Source organism: Lissotriton helveticus, chromosome 2_1, assembly GCF_964261635.1.
Source record: "Lissotriton helveticus chromosome 2_1, aLisHel1.1, whole genome shotgun sequence".
Classification (NCBI taxonomy): domain Eukaryota; kingdom Metazoa; phylum Chordata; class Amphibia; order Caudata; family Salamandridae; genus Lissotriton; species Lissotriton helveticus.
In genome coordinates, this window is record NC_136059.1 from 1,255,351,614 (window position 1) to 1,255,368,337 (window position 16,724).

The 16,724-nt window shown below is 49.0% G+C and overlaps 1 protein-coding gene across 1 annotated transcript in view; it reads right to left on the reverse strand.

The window, feature by feature from the left end:
- METAP1 (methionyl aminopeptidase 1) overlaps positions 1 to 16,724 on the reverse strand; it is a 360,683-nt gene that overhangs the window by 96,090 nt on the left and 247,869 nt on the right. The window contains exon 9 of the mRNA XM_078676209.1: positions 1,415 to 1,558. Coding sequence (XP_078532335.1) covers positions 1,415 to 1,558 — 144 coding nt within the window. The remainder of the gene's footprint in view (positions 1 to 1,414; positions 1,559 to 16,724) is intronic.

Sequence of the window (16,724 nt, forward strand, 5' to 3'; positions counted from 1 at the left end):
CTATTAGAATACTTCAAGAAAAGAACTCAGGAAGAAATATTTTTAATCAGACATATTGTATACTGGTTACCGTTGACAGTAAACTGTCAATACAAAAAACTGTCTGTTGGACCAGCCAACCAAAAGATTGATAAAAGGTACATTTGAGAGCACCTTCACTAAAATGTGCATATAAAGGGGTCAACTTTCTTGCAACAAGCAAGCCGTCAAGGAAGGATAAAAGGAAGGTTTTAAAGACAATCCTAGACCAAATGCTAGCAACAAGATGTGATTTTTTTTTTTAAAGATGGGTGCCATTCTTTTAATTATTATAAGTGGGTAAAAAAAGACCCCTTTTGCAACATAATACAACTTCTGAAAAGCTTTTAAGTGTGGGAACCAAACATTTCTACTTGATAGATATACTTGCATTTAACTGGTGAAACAATCTTGGGTTTCGACAATCGTTTTCTGCATTTAATTGTGGCACAGTGATCTTGATGGTGAACAAACGTTTTGGTCTAGTATAGGAACAAGGTCACGTTTCATCATTGATGGTTAACCAGGTTGCTTCTTGACCATATTACTTGGTCGGCTTCTTAAATTCACATATACAGAATGTGTTCTAGGAAGCCTATTTTATTTGCATTTTACTTGCATGTGTAGATGTATAAAAGTAACACGGTGCATAGAAGGGACACAGCTAATTCCCATTTGGGCTGCCTCACCTGGGAAAATGTACTTGACAACAGTTCACACATACGATAAAACACCTATTATCTAGCCACCAATGAACAGCAACCCACTGTTAAATTATTTCTCATCTGCACTTTGGCAACACCATGCTAGCAAGTATCTGTCCCCTCTGGAAGTGGTTTACATTCCAAAGCAAAATGCTTATCCTCCACATTAAACACTCAAACACATCTACTCAATTGTATGCAACCTACACTTGGAAAGTTCAAAATCTGTTTTAGTCTAGAAGCACAACCACCTATTCACCCTTTCCTCCTATCCTGCTAATGTATCAAGTCGGTGGGTAAGCATATCTCAGGAGCAACAACTCAAGCTTTAAGGGCTCAGATTCTGATATTGTCCAAGGTGTAAAACCAAACTCTGAGAAATGTTGCAGCAAGATTTGGAAGTCTCATCAATTAGACACAAAAAAACAATCAAATCGTTCAGGAAAAGGCTAAAATTAAAATGTTCTGCCTATTCTTGGAATAAGCAAGAATTGTGTGCTTTTCCGTTTATGATCCCTATACGGCCTAGTTTTCTATTAAGTGTCCCAACGCCAATAGAATAAAAGCACCATTTAAACTGCTAAATACATAAATCACTGCAAAGGAGAGGTTGCAAAAGGTTTTTTATAGATGCACTCTTAAAATACTGTGAGACACATGGATATAATATATTCAGCCTTGGTAATACTCACTGGCATAATGTGGCACATTGGGAGCAGTGTGGAAAAGTCTGTGGATTCCGTGTCCACAGTAACTTCGAACGACAGAAAATCCATTTGCCTGAGCATGTTTCTGAATAATATTTCCAAGTTCTCTGTATCGGACACCAGGTTTCACTGAAGAGAAAAATACATTCTGTATCATGCGTTTGCAATTCTTTGCTCTGCATGGAGCCAGAAGAATAAAATTACAATATTGGCTAACAAATGAATAAGTCTGCAAGCTACCAAACCTAAATGAGCAATTTGCTTACCTTTGCTAATGCTCTTTCTGGCAGATACTCCATCTAATCGCAGATTCCTCAACTTTAGACTATCCTCGGGCACCAGACTTGATCTGGAGAACTTTTACAGCATTGAACCGAACCAGTTCAGTCCAGGGTGACTGCAGGCGAGGTGGCAGTGCATACAGAAAAGGAGATGTAAGACTAGTGCCCTATGCTCAGTGATGTCAGGGTGTTACATGCCAGAGTTAGGCCCAGAAAGCAACGCTGCACTTTTTCTTACGTTGTACTCTTTTTTGCACAATTACATTATTGCCGTGACCTCTTGCACATATTTGCGCGTGGCAATGTTGGATTAGCTTCTCTGAAACTGCTTTGCTTATACATCTGGCTACGTGCAACATTATCATGATGCTTCAAACACTGAGTACAAGGCCTTCGCGCATGATGTACAATTGCCATTCTATCTTCATTCACAGGGCAACAGGGCTAGCTACATAGCCATAACAATGCTATTCTGCGTTTACATCACAAGGATGCTTTTTATTATAAATAAGGAGTAGTTTCTTACCTGTAACTCCAGTTCTGTAGTAGGGGTATCTCTGTTATAGTCATAATCTAGTGAATAGTCCCGCTTATGTGCGGGAACCCCGGAGCAATCAAAAATAATCTCTTAAGCGGTCTTTGCAGTAGTGCATAGACACTTAAGAGAATTACAGACAGATAATGCAGCCTATACATGCAAGGCTACAATGTCCAGGACTTCAACTAGAAATGCAAAGGATATTCCACCAGTATCACATTTAAACCTGTCTGCCAGGTTTCACCATGGAAAACACTTCCTCCCTTCACCAAATCCTTGGAATGAGCGAGGAAGGACAGGACAGACAAGCCCTGTCCTTCCTCGCTCATCCTTGGAATGAGCGAGGAAGGACAGGACAGACAATAGGCTGCGATTATGTGGCTTAAAAAGGGATACCGTGCCTTTAAGGAAACTTTCCAGAACTCTCCTGGTATCCCAGAATGCACAGCAACTCCCTCCACTTTCAGTTCTTTTTGGAGGTGTATACAGCTAGACCTGTAGCATTCATCATTTTATCCTTTTCTCCACCGAGGGGGAGGGCGGGCGCTTATGACTATAACAGAGATACCCCTACTACAGAACTGGAGTTACAGGTAAGAAACTACTCCTTCTGTAGTAGGGGATCTCTGTGTATAGTCATAATCTAGTGAATAGAATGGCAAGCCCATCCAAAAACAACCTGGCGGTGGAGAAAAATAAGGCAACACCACTACTGTGCAAACAGATTTCTCAATGAAGCCTGCCCAACCTGAGCATCTGCCCTGGCATCAGAGTCCAGACAGTAATGCTTAGCAAAGGTATGGACCGACTTCTAAGTGGCAGCCTTGCAGATCTCTGCAATGGGAACATTACGAAGCAAAGCCATTGTAGCCGCGTTGCCCCTGGTGGAATGAGCCTTAGGCTCACCCCCTAAGGTCTTATTCGCTTTCTGATAACAGAGCTGGATACAAGACACAATCCACCTAGAGATGGACTGTTTCGAAGTAGCCAGAGCAGTCCTAACCGACCCATAGTTGACAAACAATTGGTCGGACCTGCAAATGTCTTTGGTTTTATCTAGATAGAATTTCAACACCCTTCGAACATCCAGGGAATGAAGAGACCTTTCCGCTGGAGTAGAAGGATTCTGGAAAAAAGTCGGTAAAGTTATAGCCCGATTAACATGAAAATCAGAAATCACCTTGGGAAGGAACTTATGGTGAGTACTGTGAGAAGTTGGCCTGATATGCAGTGCTCACTATTCTAGTGATCACTATGTATCAGTCCAAACAACCCTTATTGATGATTGGTTGTAAGTCAACCTTATAGACCAGCTATCCTAGTAGCATGGATACGAGCAGTCTAAGGCTAAGACTCTAGAGGGCGTGTTAAGCCAGCTGTTTTACCATCACATATACCCCTTGAACACCAAGTGAAAGGACACCACACAAGTTGTTATGAAAATTAAAGTATATTTATTTATAACAAGACTACCCTGGCTCTTTATGAGACAGGGAGCTAAGCACACAACAAAACTCTTAAAGAAATACTTAAAGTCGCACAATTTACACAAATGCCCGAGGGGCACGAAAAACCAAATACTATACAAGTGGAATGCGAATTACTAGCAGGTAAGTAACTATTCTCATAGACTTTGGAATCGCTGGGCCTACAATACTAAACACTTAGATTAGGAGCAGGAGGCCTGTGGACGTCGTGTGCAGAGTGGGAACTCTCACGCGTAAGGCGGGAAAAAGTCTATGGAGGCTAGTAAAGACAAAGTTACTGTTCTCGGGCGAACCCGACTAGGTGGGTCGAAAACAAGAGTGGATCCGAACACTTAGGGTGTTGGACTATGCTGGAGCACCGGAGTACTCAGTTTACCTAGCCCAGGGGCTGCGGCTGCATAGGGTTCAAGTTGCGTCGGAAACCCTCGTTGTCGAACCAGGAGCCTGAAGAAAAGAAGTTGCTGGCAGGCGGCCAGTGAAGAAGTTCGTGGAGATCCAAGCCTGGATCAGGGAAGGAGAAGACCTGTAAGCAGAGGGGACCAAGTTCTGAATCACTAGCCAGTGATTTAGGTGGGCACCAGGATGGCACCGGACGAAGTCACCTCGACCAGGTGAGTGGGCGCTGCTGGGCTCTGCAGTCTCTCGGACCAGGAGGCGTTGTCAGCGACCAGGATGGAGGTGCGAGCTGTCCCACGAAGGTATCTGCTGTCGAACTCGCTGGAGCCAGGATTGGGGCAACAAGTCTTGGCAAATGCAAGCCCACGCGGTGGACTCAAAATGGCGTCTGGAGTGGACCAGGAGGGTCCAGGGTGCTCCTCTGTTGGAGGGGAGCAAGGGCCAGTCTGGAGCAACCAGACCAGCGGTGTTTGTCGTCGAAGTTCGTCGTCAGAGGGCCACTAGCCAACGGGCAAGTGACCGGGACAACGCGGTGAGCAGCAAAGAGCAGAAGGGCCCCACGCAGATCTCGTGGATGCAGGGGGGCTGAACTTCGGTGCTGGAGCTGCTCAGGGTCGGGGCTTCTCTTACCCCAAAGCACTCAGTCGAGGGTCACTCGGTGGTCGTGCTGGACAAGCGTCGTGCAGTCTTTAAAGATGGCCGGTCCCTCGAGGTCTCGTCACACCCACGGATCACAGCTGGGCTGATGATGCAGGTTGAGGTCAGAGGTGCCAGGGAAGCCGGTTCTCGTCGTGCTGGGCAGTCTTGATCCGGATGAGAGACTTACAGCAGACAGCGATGCTTGGTTGGTGCCTGCTGCTGCAGGGTGACTACTCCTTAGTCACAAGGGAGAAATCTTGAGAAGAAGTCGAGAGTTCCTTTCGTAGAAAGTAGTTTCAGGATTCAAAGATGATCTAATTTGGAAGGGGGCCTGCTCCTACCTTTATCCTGCAAAAGGGGGCTGGCACGCGACTAAGTCCTGCCCTATGGGTGGGACTAGGAGGGGGGTGGTTACACCCCTCTCCTTTGGCAGGCTTTTCCCCAGCTCAGGGTCTGGTGTGCCCCTGGAACTGGTTCAAGCCGGCCTATGCACAGTGAGCACCGGGGTGCCAATTGCAGTCACCTGCCTCTAAAGCCCTGCCTACCTAGGATACACAAAATCCTGTCTGGGACGGTGCTGGCACCGCCCCTGACAGGAAACCCTTTGTCCTTGCCTCCTGCGCTGGGAGGACTCCCAGCAACAGGAGGGCAGACTTGTGTCTCGGTGGCAGCATCCATTTTGTGGAGCTAAGGCTCTGTCTGACTTTAACCGGGGTTACAGGTTACCAGCATGTCGTGTCCCTCTAGAAGGGTGGAATGCTAACCCAGTCGCCAGAATTGGCGAGGGGTTAGTATTCCAATTCGTATGACACCTTACTCGACATGTTTTGATAAAGCGATACCAGAGTTGGCATATAACCGCGAGGATTATAATGCACTTCATTGTATATGGTATGCGTTATCATGGAAACGGCTAAGGGATAGATCCCGCAAGCCGCAGACAGGCTCAGCTCATGCCAGAGCACCATCTCACACGATTCCAAGCACTCTGCCTTCAGGATTGTCAAGGCCTGCCATAGGAGTGACTGATAGGAGATCTGTGTGCCCATTTTAGGGTTAGATATAGGTATACTATATCTAAAGCAAAGGGTGATTACACCACCTTGCCCCAGCTGTCAAGCAGCCAGTTGTGTCAGATTTGGATGGCCAGCCAGGGGTGGCATAATATATGTTGCAGCCCCTGGTAGGCCCTGGGTACACCTATGCCCTGGGTACCCAAGGTACACTGTACAGGGACTGATAAGGTGACTCAGTATCCAATTAGATATGTACCTAAGGTACATGGAATCCATTTTACAGAGAGAGCAGTAGGCCTGGGGTCCTGAATAGCAGGGCCCCAGGTCAACTAAGTCAGAAAACCAGCAAAACACCAGGCAAAAAGTTGGGGGCAACCATAGTCAGGGATCTACCTTCCTACAAGTACGCATAACAACCATAGCAGCATGAAATACAGTACAAGGTTCCTGGCAACACAATGCCTGAATCTCACTCACCCTGCGGGCCGATGTAATGGCCACGAGGAACGCCGCCTTCCAAGACAGGTGCTGCAGTGAAGCCTTGTGAATCGGCTCGAAAGGTTCCTTCATCAGCCTGGACAGCACCACATTCAGTTCCCATGCAGGCGAAGGAAGCCGAACAGGAGGGAACACCTTCAACCCTTCCAAAAAATCCTTAATCACAGGAATCTGGAAGAAGGAGGTCTGCGAAGGGCATTTTCTGTACGCAGTCAACGCTGCCAGAGGAACCTTAATGGAATGGAAATTAAGTCCAGACTAAGCTAAATGCAGAAGGTATGGAAGGATGACATCTTCCTTGCAGGTCGTCGGATCATAGTTCTTAGACATGCACCAGATGCAGAATCTCTTCCATTTGTAAGCATAAGAAGTCCTAGTAGATGTCCTCTTAGCCTCCTTAAATATGTCCATGCAATTCTCCGGAAGATTCAAGTGGCCTTATTGCACTATCTCAGGAGCCATGCCGCCAAACTCAACGACGAGAGGTTGGGGTGCACCATCTGCCCCCCGAACTTCGCGAGAAGGTCCGGCCGACATGGCAGCCGCCCATGAGGTAGGATCGACCAATGAAGCAGGTCTGTGAACCACCACTGCCTGGGCCATTCCGGAGCAATGAGGATCATCCGCGCCCGGGAGTGGGCCAGCTTGATGAGCACTGTAGGAGAGTAGGGTCTGCAATCCTATGATCACCCAGATTTTTGCTTTTTGCTGCACTGGTTTACGACTTTCCCTGGCTGTGGGCCTGCTAATCAGACCCACAGCCTAGCTGTTCTCTCTATCCAAATTGTACTCAGGTACTGAATTGGCACTGGGCCCTCTCCAAGTCCCTGTACTCAGGGCTGAGGTGTACCCAGAAGTCTCCCAGGGGCTGAAGCATGTATTATGCCACCCCTGGGCTGACTAACTAAACTGACACAACTGGCTGCACGACAGCTGGGGCAAGGTGGTGTACTCACCCTTTGCTTTAGATATAGTATACCTATATCTAACCCCAAAAATGGACACACAGATCTCCTATCAGTCACTCCTATGGCAGGCCTTAACAATCCTGAAGGCAGAGTGCTTGGAATCGTGTGAGATGGTGCTCTGGCATGAGCTGAGCCTGTCTGCGGCTTTCGGGATCCATCCCTTAGCCGTTTCCATGATATCGCATACCATATACTCTCAAGTGCATTATAATCCTCGCGGTTATATGCCAACTCTGGTATCGCTTTATCAAAACATGTCGAGTAAGGTGTCATACGAATTGGAATACTAACCCCTCGCCAATTCTGGCGACGGGGTTAGCATTCCACCCTTCTAGAGGGACACGACATGTATGTAACCCCTAACCCCGGTTAAAGTCAAACAGAGCCTCAGCTCCACAAAATGGATGCTGCCACCGAGACACAAGTCTGCCCTCCTGCTGCTGGGAGTCCTCCCAGAGCAGGAGATAAGGACAAAGGGTTTCCTGCCAGGGGCGGTGCCAGCACCGTCCCAGACAGGGTTTTGTGTATTGTAGGTAGGCAGGGCTTTAGAGGAAGGTGACTGCACGTGGCACCCCGGTGCTCACTGTGCATAGGCTGGCTGGAACCAGTTCCAGGGTCACTCCAGACCCTGTGCTGGGGAAAAGCCCGCCAAGGAAGTGGGTGTAACCACCCCCCTCCTAGTCCCACCCCTAGGGCAGGACTTAGTCGCGTGCCAGCCCCTTTTTACAGGATAAAGGTAGGAACTGGCCCCCTTCCAAATCAGATCATCTTTGAATCCTGAAACTACTTTCCACGAAAGGAACTCAAGACTTCTTCCTAAGATTTCTCCCTTGTGACTAAGGAGTAGTCACCCTGCATCCGCAGGCACCATCTTAAGAACACTGCGGTCTGCTGCAAGTCTCTCCTCCGGATCAAGACTGCCCAGCTCGACGAGAACCGGCTTCCCTGGCACCTCTGACCTCTACCTGCATCATCAGTCACGCTGAGATTCGTGGGTGTGACGAGACCTCGAGGGACCGGCCATCTTCAAGACTGCACGACTTCTTTCCAGCAAGCCCGCCGAGTAATTTCCTGGTGAGTGCTTTGGGGTCCGAGAAGCCCCGACCCTGAGCAGCTCCAGCACCGAAGTGCAGCCTCCCAGCATCTCCACGATCTGCGTGGGGCCCTTCTGCTTTTTGCTGCTCACCGCGTTGTTTGGCTACTAGCCCGCTGGCTTGTGGCCTTCTGAACGACGCCCGACGACATTTCTGCTGCTGGTCTGGTTGCTCCAGGCTGGCCCTTGCTCCCTTCCAAAAGAGGAGCACCCCGGACCCTCCTGGTCCACTCAAGACGCCATTTTGAGTCCACCGCGTGGGCTTGAATTAGCCAAGGCTGGTTGCCCAATCCTGGGTAACTTCGACGCCGACAGCTTCATCCATCGTGGGACAGCTCGCCTCTCCATCCTGGTCGCCGACAACGCCTCCTGGTCCGTGAGATCTGCAGAGCCAGCGTCGCCCACTCACCTGACTGCGGTGACTTCGCCCGGTGCCATCCTGGTGCCCACCTAATCACTGGCTAGTGATTCAAGAACTTGGTCCCCTCTGCTTTCAGGTTTCTTCTTCCTTGATCCAGGCTTGGATCCATCGAACTTTCCTTCACTGGTCGCCTGCCAGCAACTTCCTTCTTCCAGGCTCCTGGTCCGGCACGAGATTCCCGACGTCTTTTCAGACCTATGCAGCTGCAGCCCCTGGGCTAGGTAACTTCGGCACTTCGGTGTCCCAGCATAGCCTCACTATCCTAGGGTCAGGATCCACTGTCGTTTTCTTCCCACCAGGTCGGGTTCGCCCGTGAACACTAACTTTGCCTTTACTAGCCTCCATAGACTTTGTCCCGCATCCCGCGTGAGAGTGCACACTCTGCACCCGAGTCCCCTAGGTCTCCTAGAAGTAATCTAACGATTCTATAGTCAAGTCCTAGCGAGTCCAAAGCCTATTAGTACTGTACTTACCTGCTAGTAATTTCGCATTCCACTTTTAGAATATATGGTTTTTCGTGCCCCTCGGGCATTTGTGTATAACGTGCTAACTTAAGTATTTTCGTAAGAGTTTTGTTGTGTGCCTAGCACCCTGTCCTCATAAAGAGTACAGGGTTGTTGTGATTCTAATAAATACACTGTTTATTTTCATAACACTTGTGTGGTGTCCTTTCACTGGGTGTTCAAGGGGTAATGTGATGGTAAAACAGCTGGCTTAACACGCCCTCTAGAGTCTTAGCCTTAGACTGCTCGTATCCATGCTACTAGGATAGCTGGTCTATAAGGTTGACTTACAACCAATCATCAATAAGGGTTGTTTGGACTGATATATAGTGATCACTAGAATAGTGAGCACTGCACATCAGGCCAACTTCTCACAAGCACCGCCGAAATCAGGGGAATGGGTGGAAAAGCGTACAGAAAGCTGTTCGACCCGCTGATCCATAACGCGTTCCCCAGATTCCCCGGCTGATAATACCTCGAGGCGAAGTCGCGGTATTTGCTGTTTTCGGCAGTGGCGAACAGATCCAAGTCTGGAGTGCCCCACATGGCGAAGACGTTGGCGAAGACGTCGCCGAGCACCTCGTCGTTTATGACCCACTCGTGGTTTTCCTGAATCAGTCTGCTGAGGGCGTCCGCCTGAACATTCTGCACACCTGGCAGATGAGCCGCCGTTATCGTCAGTCCTCTGGCTAACCGCCAGTGCCAGATCGCCTGCGCTTCCTGTGACAGTGTGCGCGATCTTGAGCCCCCCTGCTTGTTGAGATAATACATCGTGGTCGTATTGTCCGTCTGTACAAGCAAGGAGTTGGTCTGGAAGGACGGATGAAAGGCCTTCAATGCCAAGTGAACTGCTCCGAGTTCCAGGAAATTGATGTGATACATGGACTCTGCCGGAGACCACGTTCCCTGGATTTGTAGACTCTCTGAATGCCCTCCCCATCCCTGGAGAGACGCATCAGTCACGACAGTCTGAGTCAGGATCTCCTTGTGGAAAAGAACCACCCTGAGTAGATTCTCTGCCGAGCACCACCATCTCAGGGACTGTTGGGCATTGAGAGACAACTGGATCCTGTCGTCCCAGCACCCTTTCCTCTGGTCCCATTGATGCATCGAGGTAGCTACGAGGGCTGAAGTCGGCGGTTGCACGCCGAAGAGAACGGCGCACGCCGCGCATTGAACCCAAGGATTGTTTTTTGAAACCACACGTGACACAGTGATGTCCACTCTCCAATGAGGAATACTGTCCAAAATCTCCGGGAGCACGCTCAGGCCCATTTAAAGACGGCACAGATGGCGACCGTCCTTTGATGCTCTCTATTCACTGTCCTGATGAAGACCCCAACATGAGGCATGAATAACCCTTGAGCGTACATGGGGGTCGAAACGTAGACTACGCCAACCTCACACGCCATAGGACTCAAAGAACAAGAATTGATTTAACCTACGTGTGATGTATTTTGGGAACTCATATACTACTCTGATTGTAAAGGCGTTTTTTGATTATGACGCGATGTTCATAAAACAGTCACACCACCTTTACCCAGTCCCTCACTACTCTTACACTTCCCTTCCGCACTGAGAGCACCTGAAATGTAATTAATTCACAATTAAATAATGATGTTGAATATATGTGACTCAATATGTTGAACAAACTACGGAACTAAACCATTGCATAAATAAATGCAAAGTTGAAACTTGTAAACTGTTTTCCAATTTCGAGAATTATTCAGCTATTTTGGCATAATTAACCTGTGGTGTTTGTCTGTATAATACAGAATTTGTAACTCTGACCGCCCTCTTTTTTTGTACTGTCCCAAATACTGCAGGCACTGGACCGGGATTGGAACAGACTTGGACATATTTATGTACAACCCAGCTGATTCAGCAGAACAGCCGTCCTGTTGAAGTGCAGTTGTGCTTCCTGGAAGGTGGATGCCTTGATCAACCAGTCGTCCAGGTACGGGTAGACAAACACCTTGTTCTTTCGCAGGTGCGCTGCCACCACAGCCATGCACTTTGAAAATGTCCTGGGTGCAGACTTCAGTCCAAACGGTAGTACGGTATAATGATCATGATTGGTGCCGACGAGGAACCGCAGGAACTTCCCGTGTTTCCGTGCAATGGGCACATGGAAGTACGCATCTTGCAGATCTATCGCGCAAAGCCAGTCTCCCCTTTGCAGCGGAGGGTAAATCTGGTGCAAAGACAGCATGCGAAACTTTTCCCTGCGAATCCACTTGTTTGCTTGTCGAAAATCCTGAATGGGCCTGAACTCGTTCTTGTCTTTCTTCCTCACCAGGAAGAAGCGAGAAGCTTTGAGACAAAGGGTCGTCTTCAATCACCCTTTTTCTTAACAGGGTGTCAGCCTCCGCCTGGAAATCGCATAGCTGGAACTGCGAGGCAACCAGTGGAATCGCTGGAGGCGGACTGGTGAACCGAAGACTATGATGTTTTTTCGCGCCAGTGGGAGCAGGGAGGCCGTCATTACACATCACGATTGACCAAAAGGAAACGTAGTCCGTTGTACAATTAAGAAGTACTTCATGCCGTTGTTAATGAGTAGCATCACAATCAAGGCTATGAAGGTGTAGGACTTTGTCTGTTTTTAAATTGATTTTATCTTGCAACTACCAAACTCAGAAACGGTGGCTCCCCTGGTACAATATTGCTATCATAACCATGACTTAAGTATGATTGTTATACCTGGATGTAAGTAGCTGATACCAGTGTACATTCCAAGAAGTGCATACCATCGAACCTGCCTTCTGAATCCAATATAAAGGGATTCCTTGATAGAACTATATATAGAGAAACAGTCCTGAAGAAGGTGTAAAAATTGCTACTAGACCGAAACGCTGCGTCGACAAGTTTTTCTGCATAAATATTTGACTTGGATAATCAATTACTTTGTATGAATACTGTTATTTACTACTGTTTGTGACCATTGTAATTGGAACTTTGCTATGTTTTAACTATGTGGATATTGTCTATGTCCTAATTTTAATTTGTTTTTCATTGCTAAACAATTGTGTTTTTTTAACAAATGTATTGTACCTAATAAAATGTACTGAATATAACTTTTTATCAATGAACTTACGACTTTGTGTGCAATTTCACAGTGGTTTGTATTGTAAGGTGGCTTGGTTATTGCGGACTGTCATTTTGAGATTCTATACTCTCAACACATAGGGAGTTTCTCCTTTGTAGAACCGAAGACTATCCATTGCAAACAATATTCAGCACCCACTTGTCTTGAGTAATGTTTCTCCACTCTGCCAGGTAATGTCGGATGCTTCCCCCCACCGGAGCGGGTAACAGATGAGGGGGAAGAAGCACCTCAGGGCCTAAACCCAGCCGGGCCTTTGGTCGCGGATGAAGACTGCTGACCACCGCGCCCCCTCTGGCGCTTTGGGAACGGGCGTCGTTGGAACTGTTGCTGGTGCGTCTATTGTTGCTGCCCAGTCTGTCGACCTTGCCCTCTACCTTGCGCCCCGTATCGTCTCTGGAACGAGCAGAAGGTCTTCTGTTCCTTCGGCTTTTCCAACCCGACAGCCGTCAGGGTCTCAGCCTCCACCTTCATGCGGGCCATCTCCTCGTCCGCATGTTTCCCAAAAAGGGTCTCGCCCGAGAAAGTTAGATTGGCAACCCTCTGCTGCGCTTCAGGGACGTCAGACGCAGCCAGGTGTGGCGCCTCCGGTTGACCCCATGACAGTATCCGTGTGCTGCCAGGAGGGAGGAATCCGCAGCAGAGCCGATCACTTGGTGGGAGACCAGGAGTCCTTCGTTCATGATCTCTTGGAAATCCTCCCTGTTTTCCCGGGGAAGAAGTTCCACGAACCGTGGCGAGGGACTCCCATAGGGACCGATCATAACGTCCCAACAAGGCTGAGGCACTAGCGGCCTTCATAGACGTGGCGGCCGTCCCACAGACCTTCCTGCCCGCCGAATCCATCCAGCGGCTCTCCTTGTTAGGAGGCACTGTCGATGACGGAGTGGTGGCGTGTTGCTTCCTCGCCGCCGTCACAATCACTGAGTCCGGCGCAGGGTCCAAGCGGAGGAACGCCGGATCCGAGTCAGGAGCCCAATACTTCTTATGCAGCCTGGAAGGAGGGGTGAGGAAGAGCTCCATGGCCGGTTCCACCAGCCCAGGCACCAACGGCAACAAGGGGCGAGACAAGTGTTTCTTGTGCAGGGTCTCGAAAATGACGGACGTCGAGGGCGTGGGCACCGTGAGTGTGATGCCCAGCTTAGCCACTCCTCGCAGTAAAACCTCCTGGAAGGAGACAATGTCGTCGATCGGGGATACCCTCGTCCGAGGGGAGTCCGTCAGGGTCGGCGAGTAGTCCCTGGCACTGGACGAATCCGTGTGGCGGGATCTAGACCTGTCCCTCCTATGGCGCCGTCTGGACCTCGTGAACAAGCGACGGCGACTCCTGGACCTATCTCTCCGTCTTGAGCGAGACCTAGACCTCCGCTGCCTCGGACGTTCCGCGGGCCGGAAAGGAGGGCGCTGTGGAGGCCGAACCGGGAGCCTAGGTTGCGGAGGCCCCGTAGGTGGCGGCGGGAAATGAGGCAACGAGGCCGACTTTGGCGGAGCCGGTGGAGGAGGACGGTGAGGAGGAACCGGAGGTGGTGGAGTAGGAGGTTGAAGTAGTGGAGGAGGAGTCTGGTTCCACGGAGGAGGATCCATGGGCAAAGGAGGAGGTGTAGGCGACCTCAGTTTAGAGGGTGAGTAAACTTGAGTACTCAGAGCCCGGAGACTGTCCCACTCTCCTTTTCTTCTGACCAGAGGGGGGCGATCTTGAGCCCCTCCCCCTCGTAGATGAGCGACGGCGCCGCCACGACCGTGTACTCGCTGAAGCCGAGGACTCCGTCCTGGTCCTAGAACATCTAGTCTTGCTGCTCTACGCTGAGCGTCCCCTCGACGTCGACGAGCGTCTCCTTGACATCGACAAACGTTGCCTCGACGTCGACTAGCATCTGTTCGTCGCCTCGACGTCTATCGTCTCCTCGACGACGGCGATCTTCTCAGCGTCGACGACCTCCGTCTCGACGCTGATCTTCGTCTCGACGTCGTTGACTTACCTGTCGACGGTGACCGGCGGTGTCGCCTCGACGGCGAGCGCCGGCGTCTTGACCTCTCTCGACGTCGATGATGGCTCGATGACGAATCAGTCCTCGACGTCGACCTCGTCGGAGGTCTCTACGTCGACCTCGTCGGAGGTCTCGACATCAGTCCCCTCGACGTCGGACGTCGATTCGACCCAGAGCCCTGGGGAGACGGGGAACAGACTGTGGTCATTCCTTTCGACGCCGACGTCGAGGCTATCGACGTCGACGGAGACCGGTGGCGTTTTCTGGCTTTTTCTTTCCTGGGGAGCCCCCCAGAGGCCGGCGCACGGGCAGAGGAAGGAGCCCCTTCATGCCCAGACCCACCTTGTCCTTGCTGCCTTCTCTGTTCCAAACCTTGGAGCCTGGTCTTCTCCCTGTCCTTCAGGGTCCTTTTAGGGAACTGCAAACAGATATCACACTCCTCAGGAACATGAGAAGGCAGGCACAGGATGCAAACCCTGTGAGGATCAGATTTTGCCTTTTTCCTCAAGCACTCAGGACATTTATCAAATAAGGCAGGCATATTTAATAAAAGAGCAGTCCAAAACACCAGAGAAACTCCATCAAAGATAAGAGGCAAAACACATCAGTGAACACACTAACACTTTAAAAGTGCACAATTTGTAGAAATTGCTCCAGGGTCATGCTAGCAGGAGCCGGAAAAAAGAACTGAAAGTGGAGGGAGTTGCTGGCATTCTGGGATACCAGGAGAGTTTCGGAAAGTTTCCTTAAAGGCACGGTATCCTTTTTAAGCCACATAATGGCAGCCTATGGGGGCTTGACTGTCCTGTCCTTCCTCTCTATCATTCCAAGGATTTGGTGGAGGGGGGGGGGGGGGGGGGGGGGGGGGAGGGGGGGGAGTTTTTTCCATGGAAAAACCTGGCAGACAGGTTTAAATGTGATACTGGTGGAATATCCTTTGCATTTCTAGTTGAAGTACTGGACAGTGCAGCCTTGCATGTATAGGCTGCATTATCTCTTTAATTCTCTCTTAAGTGTCTATGCACTACTGCAAAGAAGACAGTTTAAGAGATTTTTTGATTGCTCCGGGGTCCCCGCACATGAGCGGGACTATTCACTAGATTATGACTTTACACAGAGATCCCCTACTTCAGAAAGAAGCATTTCCAGGGGTTAGCAGAGGAGACACTTCATTGAAAGGTCCTGCAAGCTGAGGCTTCGCGAAGTAGCTGCCTGACATCTACGTGAGGGGTGTCCAATTCGTGACCAAGACAGGGTTCTACATACCTTCCAGACAGGTAATGGGGTTGGATCTTCCCATGTGGAGATTCTTGTATCTACATACACAGAGTAGGCATTGCATAGTAGGAGTACGCCTGATTACTACCTTGTATTATATGCCTGCATATATACACTGTATCTTCAATTCACTCTTTTGATGCTTGTAATCACATTCATCATCTTCCGTCTACGGATTATCGCAGCACATGTATTTTATACAAGAATAAGGCTGGTTCAATAAATATATAGAAAACATCCCAATGTGTATTCTCTGTATATTTCGCAGAGACCAACAGTGCATTAGTGACTAAGCGAAAAGGTTCAGATCTATTACCACGATCACTTAGGGGTCAGGGTTGTCATGTTAAGTGGTTCCCAGAAACAATTCACTCCTTGTTTGGGTTAGGGTGGACTTATGGTGGCACTGTGAGCTAGCTGGTCTCTAAGCCAACATATACTACGGGGGTCATGTAATAAGTCCAAACACCTCACCTAAAGTTTGGTATCCACAAACATGCAGATCCTACGGATTAGTGCGAAAGATACGACAAGGAGACTAGAGAATGCTAGCTGCAATAGTGTTCTCGTCATACAAACTGCGTGAAAAAAGGTTTCCGGTCAGCATGGAGCTTCAACACCAGGTTCCTGCAAGTCGATCTCTGCTACACTGCACAGAATTCACAATAGTTACATAAGATGCCATGATTAATGCTGGGTGAGCAACAACTGCTTTCTCCTCAGCACGCTGGAACACATCTATCAAATCGCAGTTCCGCTATTTTCTGTGCTGGTTCACAAACTTTTATAGCAATAATGATTTTAACCCAGATAATTTTTTAGTGGCCCAGGAAACAGCACACTGAAAAGGTGGTGCTTTCCTTTCCCAGTCATTTTTGATTGGACACCGGTATAAAATGTAAGATAGGAACCTTCATAGATTAGGTCTTACAGTATTGAAGGCAGCTATTTTAATGCCATTAACCAGTCTGTCCAACGTCTCCAACACTGTTCATGTTAAGGTGATGGCTTCAATGAACAGGGAATAGTGAGTTAACTGGGGTTTGGGGCTAATGTGTCTCTAAAGAGGGAAAGGTCGAGTCA